The 20,552-nt window shown below is 40.5% G+C and overlaps 1 protein-coding gene across 3 annotated transcripts in view; it reads left to right on the top strand.

Moving 5' to 3' along the window:
- The window catches only part of LOC131077716 (uncharacterized), a 149,267-nt gene that overhangs the window by 108,511 nt on the left and 20,204 nt on the right, over nt 1-20,552 (top strand). For all 3 annotated transcript variants that reach the window (XM_058015255.2, XM_058015253.2, XM_058015254.2), the window contains one exon: nt 116-207. In XM_058015255.2, coding sequence (XP_057871238.2) covers nt 116-207 — 92 coding nt within the window. The remainder of the gene's footprint in view (nt 1-115; nt 208-20,552) is intronic.

Below are 20,552 nucleotides of genomic sequence, written 5' to 3'. Positions count from 1 at the left end.
TTGAGACACTAACTTATAAGAGTGAGAACTGGAATCAAATTGTTAGCTAGATTTTTGTTCTTTAAATAGCAACCATTTTCAAGATCTCATTGAGTACAATTGACTTTGATGACAGAGCTTCCCTTGGTTTCGAGGTGCATATTTTGTGCTATGGACTGCACTTTATGTTGTTTTCCAATGGATTCTGCATGCTTGTGGTCTGACATGGTAAGTTACTCGAAAAAACTCATTGCAATTTTCTAAACAATGAATTTTTGGATTTGTATTCCTCACATGGTCATTTAATATTATTAGGAGAAAGAAAGAAAGATAGGTATTATATTAATGTCCATAGGTGACCAAAATAGATCAATAGGATTCGCATACAATTAGAAATAGAAGCAAAAGGGAGCCCAAAGGAGGATCCAAAGAAACTACAAACCATAGTTACAAGACTCACTTGGACTCGCTTAAGCTCAGTGAATCCAGAGACGAGCCGACCTTGCTGAGGCTAGACGACCCGAGACATGGCTCTGTCTGAGTCTCAGCCAAGTCTGCAAGACTCATAGAGTTTGGAAGACTCACTAGACTCAGAGAGTCATGGAGGCCAAACTTGGCCAGGATTGGGGGGGGGGGGGAATTTAAAAAAAAGAAGAATTTTTTTTTTAAAGCATTTATTTGACATTTTAGTTATTTATTTTATAAGAACTTACAACCTTTCAATGCTTGTTTGGTTTATGACATGCCCATTTAGAATCCTCCCCATGCTTGTTCAAGTTAGTCTCTTTTTCTTCATCATATTATATACATGAAATATAACATTTAAGTATAAGAAAGGAAAAACACTTTACTCTCTTTTATAAAAACTTCCAACCATTCAATGCTTGTTTGGTATATGGCATGTCCATTTAGGATTCTCCCCATGTTTGTCTTGAAGTCAATCTCATTCTCTTCATCAAAATATATGCATGAAATATAACATTCAAGTATAAGAAAGGAAAAACACATATTGACTCTTAAGTTATATTTCATGTATATATATTGGCAGGATGTTTGAGAGTGGTATCGGTCTTTCAGATCTCTAGAAGTTATAATGCAGATTCTGGGTTTTAGAAGATCTTAGAAATTTTCAGACTTTGTCAAATTTCAATAACCAGCAGGCTCCTATCAGCGTTCTCTCTATCTCACTCTCTTTATGTCCCCTAAACTCTAGACCTATCTCTCCCCCTATCTCTCTTCATATATCCCGTCTCTCTACCTTTCTCTGTCTCACTCTCTCCTCTCTCCCCCAAGTGATGAATACTAAGAGGGGGGGATGAATTAGTATACCAAAAAATACTGAACTCAAACACTTTATCAGTCTAGCAGTAAACCGGTATAACAGTTTAACTAACAAACCGGTAAACACAAATGCAAACCAAACAGCAAGTAAGGCATTCACCCATAGAAGCACAATCACCATAACACGAGATTTTGACGTGGAAACCCAAATGGGAAAAACCACTGTGAGATGAAACTCACAAGTAACTATTTGCAGAATAGTAACCAGACCGGTTAAGGTCATACAATGTTCTTTACCAGAACAGATCCTGTTAGGAATCTCAATCTCTGTTAGAAGATAAGTCCGATTAAAGACTGCCTTGTGAGAGGATTTCAGACCCACAGATGTGAATCACCTTGTTAGAGGATTTACAAAGGCTTTTCTGGGCCTACTCGGTTAAGGGTTTCTGACTTATCAAAGATGTGAGTAATCAACAAGTGAATGATCTAGCAAATGGCACAGTCTGCTTGATTAGATCCATGGTAGCTCATTGCTAATGCATTTCAGCATTACTTCAGTCTTCAGTAAATCCACACTTTGTTACAGCACACAGACTTGATCTTCTCTGTTAAGATCGCACATACAAGAACTCATCAACCACCAAAAAACCCCAACAGCTACACTCCTCAAACCTTAAATATGATGTCCTTAAAAAGGAATCTGATTTCATGTCGGTCCAATAGGATTACATTGCAAGTTCCTAGGTTTAGTGTATCTATACACATTTGGTAACACGGCACAAAATCATCGTCAAAGTGTCGGTGGATGTGTTGTGACCATTTCACACATCGCCCCATTTAAAATGGGGACCCCCTCTTTTTGCTCGTTTTTGCTCGCCTTTCGCTTTGCTTTTTAGGGTTTTGGTAGTTCGTCAGTTGTTTGGATTTAGGGTCAAGCCTTAGGGTTTCCGTTAACTATCTTTTCAGGCCAGAGTCCAGTCAGTCTTGAGAGCTTTTTAAGCTTCCTTTTGTAGGATGCAATTTTGAATGGAATGAATTCGCCAGAATGGTCTATTTTCAATTGGAATTTTGAGTGCAGGGTCTTAATTTGTCTAAGTGTGAATGATGAAAATGTGAATTTTATTCAATTGAGTAATTTTGACCTAAATTTTGAGTTTTTTGATATTTGATCCTGGGCATGGGGAATGATTTGTTTTTGCCTTGTGAAGTGATTAAACTTGTGAAATCATGATATTTTGGCCTGTAGGAGCAAAATCGCTCTTGTCCCTCAGTGAAGGACCGGAGCTCGTTTTCAAAAATCTTACTATCTCTGCAGGATCAAGATGATTTTTCGAATGGAAGTAGTAAAAAAAAGCGTGATCTTTCCGTTGAATATAAATTGAAGAATTTCGTGGACACGGAAATGCCTCAGGAGTCAAAATCGCTCCTGTCCCTCAGTGAAGGACCGGAGCTTAAAATCAAACATCACCTCGTCCTTGCAGGATTTTAACAACTTGACGATTTGGAGAGATCCAAGTGAGTGCATTTTACCAAATGAATATAATTTGAAGGCCAAACACGAAGAAAAGTGGACTAGAATGCCAAGATCGCTCTTGTCCCTCAGTCAGGGACCAGGGCAAAATCCATTGTAGCTCCCGTCCCTCTCCCAGGGACCAGAGCGAAATTCTTCATAGGGCATGTACTGGGCAAAGATCAAGCAAGTTTTAGGATTGAAGGCAAGAAAGGAGGTGAATTGAACCTGTTGAAGACAAATTGAAGATTACAAAACATCAACAAGGGACCCAAATGCCCAAGTTCGCTCTTGTCCCTCAGTCAGGGACCAGAGCGATTTTTGCCTTAGATGAGTTTCTTGCCCAATTTGAATGATTTCCAAGTTATGGATGAGTGAAACAAAGTACAACAAGACTGTTTAAGATAAATTTTGAAGTTAGCAAAGTGATATGAAGCCTACAAGAGCAAGATCGCTCCTGTCCCTCAGTCAGGGACCAGGGCGATATGATGGTTATATTGCCTTTCCTCCAAGTTCAAACATCTCCAAGTCAATGTAAAGGGTGGTAAGGACGTTTTAAGGCATCTCAATGAAGAACAAAGCATCAAAGGTCGCCAGTATTGAAAGATTTGCATCAAATGTTCAAGTTCGCTCCTGTCCCTCAGGAAGGGACCAGAGCGAAATCCTCATGAAGGCCTAGATTTCGAAAGTTTATCAAGTATTAAGTGATTAGGAAGGATCAAGGGACTTCATCTTACATTATGAAAGTAATAACAAGTCAATAGAAGCAAAGACAAGCTCAAAACCTTGAAGTTCGCTCCTGTCCCTCAGGCAGGGACCAGAGCGATATCCACCATATTTGCCAAATCATGCAAAATTCATGCCAAGTCAAGGTTTTACGAGGTCGCACAAGGTCTAAGGCATCTTAACAAGATGATATGCAAAGGTTTCAAACGTCAAATAACTATCAATTGAGCCAAGGAAGCTATATCGCTCCTGTCCCTCAGTCAGGGACCAGGGCGATTTTCACATGATCCTTCATTTTTCGTCAAAATCAAGACAAGACAAGGATAAGCAAGATCAAAAACATCATTTAGGAGGCGATGAACAAGAAGCAAAGATTAAAAGTTAGCAAATTTGAGCCAAGACACAAGGATCGCTCCTGTCCCTCACCAAGGGACCAGGGCGATGATCCTCTAAACATCAAAGTGTCTTATAGAAGTCGAGTGAAATGAGAGTGGAATGAAAGAATAACATTGTTTGCCCCTCACAATGAAGATTGAAGTTCAAAGTTACAAAGGTCAAGGAGAAAACACCAGGATCGCTCCTGTCCCTCACCAAGGGACCAGGGCGATATTTGCTAAAACACTTGTTATCCTTCGAAGATCATGTCAAAACAAAGTTGCAAAGGGTTTAAAACGTCGTTTGGAAGGTAATGAACGAGAAGTTAAAGGTTAAGTACGAAGAATGTTGGCTAAAACACAAGGATCGCTCCTGTCCTTCTCCAAGGGACCAGGGCGATAATCCTCCAAACATCGAATATGCCTTGTAGAAGCCAAGTAAAACAAGCATGGAATGAAGAAATAACATTATTGTTCGCCTTATGATGGAGATTTGAGATTTAAAAAGCAAGATCAAGGAGAAACTATGAAGTTCGCTCCTGTCCCTCTCCAAGGAAGCAGGGCGATATCACATCTAGAGGCACTCCTTCGCACAAGCAAGTCACTCAAGTTTGAAAATCCTAGCAAAAATGCCAACTTCAACGTAGGGATGAAGATTTTGAACGTCAAAAGCACAAGGATCGAGATCAAGTTGCTAGATCTCTCCTGTCCCTCAGTCAGGGACCAGGGCGATGAGGTTTGCATTTCTCCATTTTCAAATTTTGGCGCTAACAAGCATTTTTTAATTTATTTTAAATGCTAAATTCGATAAATTAAAAAATTCAATTAAAATAGCATTTAAAATTTGCGCAGGATATTAGTTAATTGTTTTTGCCTTGTAAAAAAAATCGAATTTATTAAATGATAAACGATGGCGTTTAATAATTAATTATTAATTAATTAAAAATCAAATGGAGCGCTTGGATTGGGTTTATTTTATCAAGGTCGGCCTTTATTATTTATTTAAAAATCGTTTTAATTGCTATATTTTGCAAAAAGTTGGCCTAAAAGGATGGGTGGTATAAGCGCTTATAAAAGGGAGGTGAAAGATTTCATTTTCACATCGTCATTTTATCATCCACATTCAAGTGCGATTTGAGGAAGACAAAGGAAAGTGCGAATTGTGTTTAGAGAGAGCGAATTTCGTTTCAAGCAAGGTGGTGTGAAGTATCATCAAAGGGGGTGCGAACCTTAGTTTCATTTGTGCGAACTTGTCAAAGACATTGGAAGATCACGTCAAGGACATCCCAAAGGTGGCGAAGTTGCTATTTTGAAGAGGAGATCACGTTAAAGCCATCTAATATCAATTTTGCCTAGGCGAATCCATTTGTTTTGCATTCTAGAGTTAGCTCTCAAGGGAGGTATGGCGATATGGTTTTATCGTTTTAATTTTGAATTGTTGATCGTCATAGCTTCACATTTTGAATTTTGAATTTTTGAATTCCCTTAGCTCAATCGTTATTTAGGAAATGATAACTCAAAGACTTATCATGATGTTTCCTAAAATTTACTCTCTAATTTATGATATATATTGCAATATCCAGTTACTTATTGTGAAATGTTGTGTAGGTATGGCGACCCCTAAGGCGGGAGCATCCACCAGTCGTCCAGCTCTCATGAAGGAAGATCAAAAGACCGAAGAAGTGGAGACCAAGATCGTGTCGAAGTGGAGCAACATTGGAGATACTAACTTGGGCAACTTCAGCACAAAGAAGTTTCGAGATGTCCCTTACATTGGCAAGCCATCACCTGTTGCCTGGAGGATAATTGAAAGTGGCATCATTAAGGCGGCCGGCTTCCCTCCAGCAGTACAGTGTCATGAGTTGATGATCGAGTGTGCTCGTCATTATGATCCTCAATCCAGAACGATCGTGTCCAAGGAAGGAAACACTTTAGCTTATCTTTCAGAGGAAGCTATAAGTGAGGCTTTCCATCTTCCAGAGCACAGAGATATGGTCTACAAGAGCATAGAAGGAGCCAGGTCAATGTATGAAGATGATCCAGATGCGTGTCTAAGCATCATTAACAAGAACTGGTTACTCAAGAGTCGTCCTCGCTTGAGTAAGGTACCGAACACACCACACAGGATTGATTTCCAGGAGGAGTACAGAGATTTGATTACAATGCTCAACCGAGTCACAGGAGCCCCTCAGGCTTTTTACTTTGAAAAGTGGATGTTCTACTTCATCCAGGTGATAGTTCAGGGTAAAGGAACAATTCATTGGGCTAGAATGATTAGCCATTGCTTGGACGTACAGTTGAGGAGACTCAAAGCTACCAAGTCCTTCCACATGAGTTCATACGTCATCTATGCCTTGATCAGGAGCTTTGAGTATGCAGGACTACGTCACAGAGGAGTGATTGGAAGAGGACCCGGCGAGGTCAGAGTTTGTGATTCCTATGTCCACTTGCATCATCCGCCAGGAAGCAACTACAGGTTAGTTAATGATACCTTCACGATGAACATCACAAGGACGTTGCAAGGTGGGATTCACAACAAATTATCTCAGGATGCACAGGATCTAGTAAAGAGGTACGGTGCTTGGTTTATCCAATTTCCGAAGTTTACTTATATCAGAGTTCATGGATGTCCTTCACCTCCATACATGTTGCCAAGATATCCGACAGACAGAATTGTGTTACTTGAGGTAACAAGACAGTTGGCAGCTTATGCGAAGGCATTCAGACACAGACATGGAAATGGAGTTCCGGTACCTATCATATTGGGCAATTCAGTTGAGGTATGTCCTAATGCTTTAGCCATGGATGACGCAGAGAAGGAGTTAGCTTTGTATTCTTTTTCATTCTTTGCTTTGAGGGAAAGCTTTGATCCACATGGATATATAGAGGAGACAGTCGGTAGGAAGTTTAAGCATGAGTTCCAGATTGAAGATTTTATGATGAATCTCTTAGATGATCTTGAAGTGAAAAGAAAGATGCATTCTAGATTGCCTTTGGATTTCATCAGGAAATGCAAGATTTACAGAGTGGCCGACCAAGCTCAGGACAGTGGCAGACATCTCCAGTCATCCTATGATCGAGAAAGCAAATCAGTAAGGTTAGATTGGGATGAGCCCGAGGTCGTGGATTTAGATGCTTTGATGGCTCCAATCTTGTCTTGTACTCGCAGATGGGTTGATGTGCAACATCAGAAGTTGAGAGAGCAAGGCATAGCTATGACTTTCACTTTGGAAGAGAAACCAGCCGAAGGTGGAGCCAGTGTAAGCAAAGGTAATCCTAATCCCAGAAATGCAAATGAAGGCAACCTTCGAAGTGCAAGTGAAGGCGATCTCCATCCAAGAGGCTCGAAGAGGAAAGAGAGACCTGGAAAGAGAGAATCTTCCAAGAAGAAACAAGAGGCCAACCGAGATCGTTCATCCGGTACATCCTCTCGACAAGAGAAAAGGACACTTGAAGTGGAGGAGTCTATGGAGTCGATGGTTCAGAATGATAAAGAAGGACAGGTACCTCAAGGGTCACCAAGTGGATCTCTCCAAGATTATGAGCTACATGAAGACAAGAATAATGACGAAGTAACATCTCCTCACAGAGAAGAAGAAATATTGCATAAGGAGATTCAGGTTAGAGAGACAAGATCAGCCATTCCAGATTAGTTGAAGGAAAGATTAACAAAGGTGATTGTGATCGAGGACGAAGACAATGTGATTGATTTAGAGAGCCTTGTTGGACATTCCCAGGAAGTGACAGAGAAGAGAAAGGCTACCAAGATGTCCAAGATGATTAGAGATGAGACTGGATCCAGAAAATTGCAGATAGCTACACCGGCAGTAGACAAGTACGAAGGTGAGATCTTAGCAGAGGAATATGATATAGAGACATTTGAGCTAAGTCCATCCACAGCCGAGCAGACACTAGATGATGCCACCGATTCATTTGAGGCATTGAAGGACAAGCTTAGAGAAGAAATGGAGAAGAGTAGAAAGCTTGAGAGGGAGGTCGGTGCATGGAGAACATATTTCAGCCATCTCAATCAGCCTTTAGGACGTTAGGATCCAGGAAGATCACCTATACAGGCACTTCCCCTTCAATCAATTGGTGAGGCAGAGAGATTCAGGAGTATGGTCCAGCACTTGGATGGATAAATCTCATAGAGTTGCCTTAGAATTTGCAACAAGGATGATGAAGACTATTCATAGGGCTATTCAAGTTCTTGAGATCATCCACAATTTGATGATAACGGTAGCCGCTTTTTCTCATACCAAGAATGTTATCATTCCTGTCTTGAAAGTAATTAGACAAACATCGAGGAAGGTCTTAGCACAGGAAAAGATTATGGATGGAGGACCTCACAGTTTACTTCAGTGGTCAACCTTACTCCAGATGAAGGAAGTTCTCTTTGAGGACATCAGTACTAGGTGCAGTCATGTTGAGGAGGTGATCAACCCGATCCAGGACAGAGTATTTGAGGTACTACGTACCATTCTTGGTAGGAGGATCGAAGTTGAGACAGATGTGGATTTGCAGGAATTGGAAGATAGAATCAAGGTCATCTTTTGCAAGGACGTCAATATCACAGATGAGCAACAGGACTAGATGTTTGCTACCATGCTCCTGATTGAAAAGACTAAAGAACTTGAACTTACATGGGACGCAGCTCTTCTAGATGCATTTGATCAGGTCATCCACTTGGAAGAAAGAATGAAGAATCTTCCCGAGATTCCAATTGCTGAGATCGAGGGAATCGTGTCAAGATTCATTGCATATGCTAAAAAGGAGCATTGGAAAGGGAATAAGATTCTAGATGAGAGGTTGTTATAGATGACATGGCACCCTAATTGTCATTGGTCTATGTCTCCTAGATTTTCGTGCCAAATTTATAATTGGCTATGCATTTAATGTTGTGCAATAAAAGGGGAACTATTTGTAACAAACCCTAATTAGGGTTTAGGTGTCATGATCTTGACCGTTGATCTGCTTTCAATCTGGACCATTCATTGTAATTGAGGATGCTATTTATACCCTCATTTTCATTTCATTTGGAATAGAGAGATAGTTAAGAGATTAGAGAGAAAGTTTGATGTATTAGAGAGATTAGAAGCAATTTTTATTTTTGTAGCAAGATTGAGTTTGAGGAAAGGAATTCAAGCAATTGTTGTACATGATGACTTTGAAATCAATGAAATATTGAAGTTATGGTGTTTTGTTGCAACTTTTTTGGTTATCTTCATGGTTGTTCAATTTACTTGAATCATGCTCAATCAAAGTAGTGTGTTAATTTGAAGGACATAGTGTGAGACTTGATCTTTGGTAGGATTCGTAATCCAAACCACTAGCTTCTTGCTGATTGTAGGAACGCCTTGCGTGGTCAACTGGAGATATTTGAATCACTTAACCTACAATCATTATTGTATCTTGGATATGTACCTTCGTGGTAGTGTCTTTGATCTTTGATGCATTGAAAATCATTTCGTTACCTTAGAAGATCGCACCAATTTCAATTAAGTTGTTATTTTATGGCGAAATTGAAGTTGGTAGAATCTTGCCAAGTCTTGTCCACATGAAGTCATTCTTAGGGTTAGATTAGATCTCTTGCAAACCCTATCCTTTTGTTATTTTTTTGAAAACCTTCTTTAGTTTAGTAAGACTTTCGGAGTGTAAGGCCCCTTGAGGACACAGCAAATCACATCATACCGCTGGTGCTTATCCACACGTAGAGACCCTACTAACCAGAACATTGGAGTCATCCTAACTGATCCTTCATGCGAATCTTCAGCAGTTAGAGACTTTATTCAAGAGAGGATAAGATGCCTTTAGGTATTTTATTCTGTGTATGATGGTGTACAAAATACACGTCAACAGGATGGTAACTCATCACAAAAATATACCGGTTGGTAACTCATCACAGAGTATTACCGGTTTATACAACTTTACCAATTACCGGTTGGTAGCTCAGAGTAATACCGGTTTAACTATTAAACAGATTACCGGTTTGACAAAAATGAAGACTGGGAAAATGATAACTGCCGCTTCTAGTTCCTTTGCTCTGTGCTGCTTGAGATCCTCGAACCGCTTGAGGTCTTCATGGCGCTTGAGATCGGTAAACACTTTTTGCAAAATACCGATAGTCTAAAGACTACAACATAATGCCGGTTTGGAACAAATACCGGTTGAGCATAATTCATACATTCAAAAAATGATCTCATAGCAAGTGTGTGTCCATCAATGACAATCACAACATAATCATCAAAAATGCCAACAATCTCCCCCTTTGGCATTGATGGCAACACTTAGGAAAAATTGACATCTAAGTGTTTTACAAAAAAAAATAAAAAATGCCATAATCAAAATTACTCCCCCTAAGCATATACACTATCCCTTTGCAGAAAATACAATGTGTACTACTTCGTTACAGAGATAAACATGAGAGTATACATAGCATGCATCAAAATTTTAAATACCAGAATACTTCTCCCCCTTTGTCAACAATGACAAAATACAGTTGAATAACCCCTGTTTCTATTAGCTGAATAAATGTTTATGACAATAAAGATTGAAACTTGTCAAAAATAGATATAAAGTCTTGCATAAATTGCTTCATGGATAAGGACCATGACTCAAGCAATGAGGTAGCAACCTCACTCTCCGTTTGCATCTGGGATACCTGTTCCTCCATGGCGTCCAAGGTACTTATCTCTTGAGTAACCGTCAAGGCATTGTTGACGTGTATTTTATACACAATCATACACAGAATAAAATACCAATAGGCATCTTATCCTCTCTTGAGAAAATAGTCTCTAACTGCTGAAGATCTGCAAAAAGGATCAGTTAGGTAGACTCCAAGGTTCTTTTAGTAGGGTCTCTACGTGTGGACAAGCTTTTTTAGTGGTATGATGTGATTTGCTGTTTCCTCCAAGGGGTCTTACGCATTCTAAAGCTCGAAGATTTTACTAAACTAAAAAGGAACTTTCAAAAAAAAAAAAAAAAAAAAAAAGGATAGGGTTTAAAAGAGGTCTAATCTAGCCTAACCCTATGAATGATTTAGTATGGACGAGACTTGGTAAGATTCAACCAACTTCAATTTTGCCATAAGATAACAACTCAATTGAAATTAGTGCGATCTTCTAAGGTAATATAATGGTATTCAATGCATCAAAGATCAAGGACACTACTACGAAGGTACATATCCAAGACACAATAATGGTTGAAGATTAAAGGACTCAAAGTTTTCTCCAGTCGACCACGCAAGGCTTTCCTACAATCAGCAAGAAGCTAGTGGTTTGGATTACGAATCCTACCAAATATCAAATCTCACACTTAGTCCTTCAAATTAACAATCTACTTCGATTGAGTACGATTCAAGTATATCAAACAACCATGAAGATAACTCAAGAAATTTGCAACAAAACACCATAACTTCAATATTTTATTGATTTCCAAGTCATCACGTACAACAATTGCTTGAATTTCTCTCTTCAAGACTCAATCTTGCTACAAAATAAAATTGCTTCTAACTCTAATCTCTCTTACATCAACTATTTCACTATTCGACTATTGACTATTACTCTCTCTTTAATGAAATGAAAAATGGGGGTATAAATAGCATCCCCAGTTACAATGAAAGGTCCAGATTAAAAGTAAATCAACGGACAAGATCATGACACCTAAACCCTAATTAGGGTTTGTTACAAATGACCTCCTTTTTACTGAACAATATTAAATACATAGCCAAATATTAAATTCGGCACAAAAACCTAGGAGGTATCAACCAATGAGAAATAAGGTGTCATGTCATCTGTAACAACCTTTCATCTAGAATCTTATTCCCTTTCCAATTCTCTTTCTTAGCATATGCAATGAATTTTGTCACGATTCCTTCGATTTCTGTGATTGGAATCTCGGGAAGATTCTTCATACTCTCCTCTAAGTGGATGATCTGATCAAATGCATCTAGAAGAGCTGCGTCCCATGTAGGTTCAAGTTCCTTCGTTCTATCAATCAGGAGCATGGTGGCATACATCTGATCATACTGCTCATCTGTAACATCTGCGTCCCTGCAAAAGATGATCTTGATTCTATCCTCAAATTCTTGCATATCCACATCTGTCTCGACCTCGATCCTTCTGCCAAGAATGGTACGAAGTACCTCAAATACTCTGTCCTGGATCGGATTGATCACCTCCTCAACTTGACCGCATCTAACACTGATGTCCTCGAAGAGAACATTCTTTATATGGAGTAAGGTTGACCACTGAAATAAACTGTGAGAATCACCTTCCAAGATCCTCTCCTGCGCTAAAATTCTTCTGGATGTGTGTCTTATAACTTTCAAGACAGGAATGATAACGTCCTTGGTATGGGCAAATGCAGCTACTGTTACCATCAATCTGTGGATTATCTCAAGAACTTGGATAGCCTGATGAATGATCTTCGTCATCCTTGTAACAAACTCTATGGCCACTGTATGAGATCTATCCATCCAACTACATGTACGCTGGACCAGGTTCCTGAACCTTTCTGCTTCTTTGATCGATTGAAGTGGCAATGCTTGCACTGGTGATCTAACTGGATCCTGACGTCCCAAAGGTTCATTGATGTGACTGAAATATGTTCTCCATGCACCGACCTCTCTCTCAAGCTTTCTATTCTTTTCCACTTCTTCTCTAAGCTTGTCCTTCAATGCCTCAAATGTGTCGGTAGCATCATCCATTGTCTGCTCTGTAGTGGATGGTCCTAACTCAATAGTCTGTATATCATAATCCTCTGCTAGGATCTCACCCTCATATTTGTCTGCTGCCGGTGTAGCTATCTGCAGTTTTCTGGATCCATTCTCATCTCGAATCATCTTGGACATCTTTGTAGCCTTCTTCTTCTCTGTTACCTCACGTGAACGTCCAACAAGGCTCTCTAAATCAATTGCATTGTCTTCGTCTTCTACTACGATCACCTTAGTCAATCTTTCCTTCAACCAATCTGGGATATTTGATCTTGTCTCTTGAACTTGAATCTCTTTATGCACTATTTCTTCTTGTCTGGGAGGAGATGTTATTTCATTGTCTTCTTTGTCTTCATCTAACTCATAGTCTTGGAGAGATCCATCTGACGAAACATGCTGTGCCTGCCCTTCCTCCTGCCTATCATTTTGTACCATAGACTCCATGGACTCTTCCACTTGAGTTGTTCTGTTCTCTGGTCTAGAAGAAGTACCTGGTGTTTGATCTTTGTTGGCCCCTTGCTTTTTCTTGGAAGGCTCTTTCTTTTCTGATCTTTCCTTTCTCTTCGAACCTCTCGGATGGAGATTGCCTTCACTGGCACATCGAAGGTTACCTTCACCTGAATTCCTAGGATTAGGATTGCCTTCACTCACACTAGCTCCACCTTCGGCTGGTTTCTCTTCCAAAGTAAAAGACATAGCTATGCCTTGTTCTCTTAACTTCTGATGCTGAATGTCAACCCATCTGCGAGTACAAGACAAGACTGGTGCCATCAAAGTATCTAAATCCACGACCTCGGGCTCATCCCAATCCAACCTTATTGTTTTGCTTTCTCTATCATAGGAAGACTGGATATGCCTGCCATTGTCCTGAGCTTGGTCGGCCACTCTGTAAATCCTGCATTTCCTGATGAAATCCAAAGGCAATCTAGAATGTATCTTTCGTTTCACTTCAAGATCATCTAGGAGGTTCATCATAAAATCTTCAATTTGATGCTCATGTCTAAATCTTCTACCGAGCATCTCCTCTAAATGTCCATGTGGATCAAAACTCTCTCTCCAAGCAAAAGATGAAAAAGAATACAAGGCTAACTCCTTCTCTGCGTCATCCATGGCTAAGACATTAGGACATACCTCAACTGAATTACCCAAAATAATAGGTACTTGGACTCCATTCTGATGTCTGTGTCTGAATGCCTTCACATATGCTGCCAACTGCCTTGTTACTTCAAGTAACACAATTCTATCTGTCGGATACCTCGGCAACATGTATGGAGGTAAAGGACATCCATGCACTCTAATGTAAGTAAACTTGGGAAACTGAATGAACCAAGCACCATACCTCTTGATGAATTCCAGGGCATCCTGAGATAATCTATTGTGAATCCTTCCTTGCAACGTCCTCGTGATGTTCATCGTGAAGGTATCATTGACTAACTTGTAGTTTTTCCCTGACGGATGATGCAAGTAGGTATAGGATTCACAAGCTTTGACCTCGCCGGGTCCTCTTCCAATCACTCCTCTGTGAGGTAGTCCTGCGTACTCAACACTCCTGATCAAAGCATAGATGACGTATGAACTCATGTGGAAGGACTTAGTAGCCCTGAGTCTCCTCAACTGTACGTCTAAGCAATGGCTAATTATCCTAGCCCAATGTATTGTACCCTTTCCTTGAACAATCACCTGGATGAAGTAAAACATCCACTTCTCAAAATAGAAGGCATGAGGTGCTCCTGTAACTCTGTTGAGCATAGTAATCAAATCTCTGTACTCCTCCTGGAAATCAATCCTGTGTGGTGTGTTCGGTACCTTGCTTAGACGGGGACGACTCTTGAGTAGCCAGTTCTTGTTGATTATGCTTAAGCAAGCATCTGGATCATCGTCGTACACTGATCTGGCTCCTTCAATGCTCTTGTATATCATGTCCCTGTGCTCTGGAAGATGGAAAGCTTCACTTATAGCTTCCTCTGAAAGGTACGCTAAAGTGTTTCCCTCATTGGACACAATTGTCCTGGACTGTGGATTGTAGTGACGGGCACACTCGATCATCAACACGTGGCATTGAATAGCTGGAGGAAAACCGGCCGCCTTGATGATGCCACTCTCTATTATTCTCCGGGCGACAGGTGATGGCTTGCCAATGTAAGGGACCTCTCGAAACTTCTTCGTACTAAAGTTCCCCAAGTTTGTATCTCCAATGTTGCTCCACTTCGACACGATCTTGGTCTCCACTTCTTCGGTCTTCTGATCTTCTTTCATGAGAGCTGAACGGCTGGTGGATGCTCCCGTCTTCGGAGTCGCCATACCTTCACACCATTTCATTTTAAGAACTTGATTTTGCAATAAATAACATAGATTAGAGAGAGAAGTTTTTAGGAAACGTCATGATAAGTCTCTAGAGTTATCATTTCCTAAAAAACAACGATTGAGCTAAGAGAACCAAAATTCAAAACTTCAAAATTTAAAATATGACGATGAATGAATAAAAGCAATAAAATCAAATCGCCATACCTCAAAAGAGAGCTAACTCTAGAATGCAAAAAGACAAAATTCGCCTAGGCAAAATTGAGGTATAAATGATCTTCAATGTTATCTCCTCAAAAGATCAACTTCGCCACCTTTGTCTTCAACGTGATCTTCAAGTTCGCCTTTGATGTGGTCTTCAACTCTTGGCAAATTCACTCAAATGAAGTATCGCACCACCTTTGATGTATTAGCGCCACCTTTGGTTTGAATGGAATTCGCACCCCTTCAAGCACACTTCGCACTATCTTCTTTCTCCTTAATTCGCATGTAGAGGGATAAAAATAATGATGTGAAAATAATAGTTTTCACCCCCCTATATATAGCGCTTGCACCTCAATTCATCCCTTAGGCCGACTTGATAAAATATAGCAATTTTGAACGATTTTTAAATGATTTTTAATTAAATAACAAGGCCGACCTACATGCCAAAGCGCTCCAATTCGATTTTTTATAGATTAATTAATAATTAATTAAATGCCTTTCGTTTTTAATTTATAAATTTCGATTTTTTAATAAAGGCAAAATAATTAATAAATGATCAACGCCATATTAAATGCTAATTTAAATAGGATTTTCAATTTTATCGAACTTAGCATTTAAGGAAAATTTGAAATGTTTATTTGGCGCCAAAATTATGAAAATGAAAGGGACGTACCTCATCGCCCTGGTCCCTTGGAGAGGGACAGGAGCGATTCATGATTTTTGTCTTGATTCTTGCAACTTCAACGTTCATCTCCTTCCTTTCCATGTTCAATATCGATCATTTTGATGGGTCCTTTGAGTTAGATCGTCTTGCATGTGTGCTTAAGTGCCTTTGGATGTTCATCGCCCTGGTCCTTGTCCAAAGGACAGGAGCGATCTCCATGTTTTCACGTTCAATATGCATCTTTGATCCTCGAACTTTCATTGTAGGGCGAATAACTTCATTGCTTGTTTCTTCTACGCTTGTTCCATTTGTTTTCATGAAGTGTTCGGACATTTTAGAGGATCATCGCCCTTGTCCCTTGGAGAGGGACAGGAGCGATCCATGTCTTTCTCTTTAATCTTGGCAACTTTAAACTTCGATCTTTGTTGTGATGTCTTCCAAACGCCGTCCTTTACCTTGTCCATCCTTGCCTTGCCTCAACTTTGAAGGAATATGAGTGTTTTTGATGGGATCGCTTTGGTCCTTGTCCAAAGGACAGGAGCGATATGAGCTCTTTAGCATGTTTAACAATGTTTGGACGTTCAAAACACTTGCATGTCCTCTTCAAAGAACGCCTTGGACCTTGCATAACCTTGCGAAGCTTTGACTTGGCATGAACTTGGAGCAAAACGAAGAATCCAAAGCAAATCGCCTTGGTCCCTTGGAGAGGGACAGGAGCGATATGGTCTCTATGTTTAATTTGATGATCATTTTACGTTCAAAATCCTTTTGTATCACCCTCTAATCATGCCATGGACCTTCTACAATCTCGCAAAACTTTGACCTTACGTAAATCTTGCATGAAGTGGCCAATATATCCAACATCGCTCTGGTCCCTTCCTGAGGGACAGGAGCGAAGTTCATCATTATGTGCTTGTTCTTATTTTTACCAACTTGCAATCATCTTCATTACGTGAAATGATGTCCTTTCGACCCTCTTGGTTGCTCGAAACTTGTTTGCCTTTTGAAATTTACGCCATTATAGAGATATCGCTCTGGTCCCTTCCTGAGGGACAGGAGCGATCTGGGTCTTAGAGTGTAAATCTCTTCATTGTGATGACCTTTAAGTGCTTTTGCTCGATGAAGATGTCTTGAAATGTCCTTGCCACCCTCGTTCCTTGTCTTAGAAGGTCTTGAACTTGGAGGAACGGCCTTGAACCACTGTATCGCCCTGGTCCCTTGGAGAGGGACAGGAGCGATCCATCCCTTGTGGCCTTCATTCCACTTTGTTAGGTCCCAAATTTATATTCAACGGACTCGTCATGCTCTACCCCATTCATCCATGCCTTGATATCGTCTGCAACTTAGCAAGAAAATCAATTATAACAAAAATCGCTCTGGTCCCTTCCTGAGGGACAGGAGCGAACTAGGCCTTTTGGGACCCTTGCAGACGTTTTAGAATCTTCAATTTGTATTCAATGAGTTCATCTCACACTCTTCCTTGCCTTTGAACGTAAACTTGTCTTGATTTTTGCCTGGATTTTGCCCAATGAAGGACATCGCTCTGGTCCCTGGGAGAGGGACAGGAGCTATAAGGTACTTCGCTCTGGTCCCTTCCTGAGGGACAGGAGCGAACTTTGCATTCTGGACCATTCTCCTTCGTGTTTGCATCTCAAATTATATTCATCTGGTAAAGCATCTCCCTTTGGACCCCTTCAAATCGTCAAGTCGTCGAAATCTCGCAAGGACAAGGCAAAATTTGATTTGTAGCTCCGGTCCTTCACTGAGGGACAGGAGCGATTTTCCTCCTGGAGGCATTTCTGTGTTCATGAAAATCTTCAATTTATATTCAATGGAAAGATCTCGCCTTTCCCCATCACTTACAATTCGTAATTCATCTGAACTCTGCAGGAATAGTGAGATATTTGAAAACGAGCTCCCGTCCTTCACTGAGGGACAGGAGCGAATTTGCTCCTACAGGCCAAAATAACATGATTTTTCACATTTAAACACTTCACAAGGCGAAAACAAATCATTTCAAATGCCTAGGATCAAAAATCATAAAGGTCAAAATTTGGTCAAAAATATTCAATCAGACAAAAATACACATTTCACTCAACACTTAGACAAATTTAAGCTCTGCATCAACATTCCAATTGAACATTAAACCATTCTGGCGAATTTATTGCGTTCAAAATTAGCATCCTAGAAAAGGAAGCTCGAAAGCTCTCAAAAACGACTGGATTTTGGCCTGAAAAGACAGAAATGAAAACCCTAAGGTTGACCCTAAATCCAGACAACTGACTGACTAACAAAATCCTAAAAAACGAAGCAAAAGGCGAGCAAAAAGAGGGGGTCCCCATTTGCGATGGGGCGATGTGTGAAATGGTCACAACAGGCATCCAGATTGAGATAGCATTTCTGAAGTATTTGCAGTCTTGGTAGTAGAACCAGTTGTAGTTCCTGCAAATCCCTGGTCCTGTTGCTGATCTCCAAATCAATTCTTGCAGCCTGAAGTTGAAACCGGTGAACGGTTTGCCCATAAGCGGTAAAGGAATCATATGGCGTCTTGAAGGTGCTTATGAATGTCTGCAAATCAGTTTGCAGTTTGTCTTTTTAGGCAAGCACATCATCACAAAATAGATGGGGTTGACATATCTTACTGAGCAGTAATTTCCCCTCATCCATTGCATCTCTGATGTCCTTCTGTGCCTTTTGCAGATCGAACTGGAGCTCATGTAACTTTTTCACCAAGGCAGTGTTCAAAGCCTTTTGATGCTCCTTCTTGGCATTCGCTTCAGCAACCTCTTCCAGGCTTTGTACTTGATCCTCCACAACTGTGCATAAGAGTTTCAATTGAGCTAGAGAGGAATCGGTAGTAGGGAGGTTGGTACCGGGGTATCAAACAGGTAAGAGTGTCCACCGCAGCTTGGATCACGTCTTGCTCCTTCTTCCTCCTTATCACCTCCAGGTGTTCTTGAGCAAGCTTAATGCTTTGCAGCAACTCCGATTCGTTTGCAGATTGGAGGTCAATGGGACTAGTAATGTCAGCGGGTTTGGCTTGACTACCGGTTGCCTTTGGGGTCTCCACTTGAGTGCTCTGTGCCGCTCCCTCCTTCTCTTTAGCCCTTAGCTTGTCCTCTTCTGCTTTCTTTTTCTCCTCTTCATCTGTCTTCCTTTTCTCTTCTTTCTTCTTCTCCTCTTCTTTCTGCTTCTCTTCATCTTCATCCTTCTTCTTCTTTTCCTCTTCCTGCTTCCTTTTCTCCTCTTCCTTTTTCTTCTTCTCTTCCTTTCTCTTCTCCTCTTCTTGTTTCTTTTCTTCTTCCTTCTCTGCTTCCTTCTTCTTCTCTTGCTCTTGTCTCTTTTCTTCTTCCTTCCGTTTCTTTTCCGCTTCCTTCTCTTGTCTCTTGTTCTCCTCTTCTTTTCTCCTGTCCTCTTCCTGTTTCCTCTTTTCTTCTTCTTTTCTCTTTTCCTCTTCATCTGCCTGTTTCTTCTTTCCTTCTTCCTGTTGCTTCTTCTCTTCTTCTGCTTGTTTTTCCTGTCCTGCCGCTTCAGTTGGTGTACCCGGAGTAACATCTTCACCGTTCAAGGCATCAACATCAATGGGTTCCATTTGATCAGTGACCGATACTCCTTCACTGTCATACGCCTCATCCGGTTGATTGATTTTCGGTTCTTGCTCAGCTTTCCTGTTGGCTTCTACCACTTGGTGCAACTTTAGAGCGGATTGAGCAAGGGAGTGGGTATCTTTTACCACTTCTGGGACTTTTCCTTCTAGCAACAAGAGTCTCCTTCTTCTCATGAAGAAGAGGCCCTTATATCTTTCCACCACTTCATAAAGTTCTGATTTAGGCACATCAGGAAAGTATTGTGCAAATACTTCCTCTCTTATTTCCTGTTCCTTCTCTATGGCAATGCGCCACTTGTTATCTAAAGAATTATATAAAGAATCAGGTGTCTCAGATTTAATTTTTGATGGCCACCGGTCATTAATACATAAATAATTAGTGACTTCCTGTTCAACTTCTTCCTTTTCATCATCATTAAAATCATCAAATCACCAAGAACTTTTCTTCTAATATTCTTAATAGTTCTTTGACAATGTGTCAAAGGTTTGTAAGAGGAAATATCAATATTTACCGGTGCAGATGTTGCCGGTTCATTCTTTTTCTTTTTCCTCGTTTGCCTAGTCTTCTTAGGCTGTTCTTCAGACACAGTGTCCTCTGAGTCCGATGTGTTGTCTTTTGTCTTCCGCTTTCTCTCAAAGACTTTGGCAGGTGTAGCTTCCAGTTTCTTCTTTGCTGGTGACCGCTTGGTCACTTTGGGACTTGCTGCAGTAACTGGTGCCGATACTGAAGTCACTGCCTTTCCCTTTTTTACTGAAGGTTCTTCAACCGGTGTAACCCTTTCCAAATAGGTGTCGGTTCTCTTTGTCTTTGGATCAAGGGGCGAGGCGAGTAGGGTAGAGGCATACCCATCTAGCATGTCATACATTACCTCATATCCCATGAGTTCCACCTCTTCCTGTCTAGGCTCAATCGCCTCCATTATGCACTCATTAACTTTGATGGTGAAGCAGATGTCATCTTCACATTTCTTGACAATATCACCTAATATTCTCACTCTTTGGCTCATTTTGCGTCTGAACTCATCAAAGTATTTGTTCAGAACTTCTGGATAACCGGTTCCAACTGCTTGAAGGCTTTCCTTGATTTGCTTTGTAACCGGTTGGTCGGCAGACCACTGAATATCTCTGACTCTTGGGAAGTAACCTTGGAAGTAGAAGAACAACCCAACCAATAGTTGTCCAAACTTAAATCT

This window comes from Cryptomeria japonica, chromosome 5 (assembly GCF_030272615.1).
Source record: "Cryptomeria japonica chromosome 5, Sugi_1.0, whole genome shotgun sequence".
In the NCBI taxonomy this organism is placed as follows: Eukaryota; Viridiplantae; Streptophyta; class Pinopsida; order Cupressales; family Cupressaceae; genus Cryptomeria; species Cryptomeria japonica.
The sequence above is the reverse complement of the archived record's forward strand: the minus strand, read 5'-3'. Positions and strand labels throughout refer to the sequence as shown.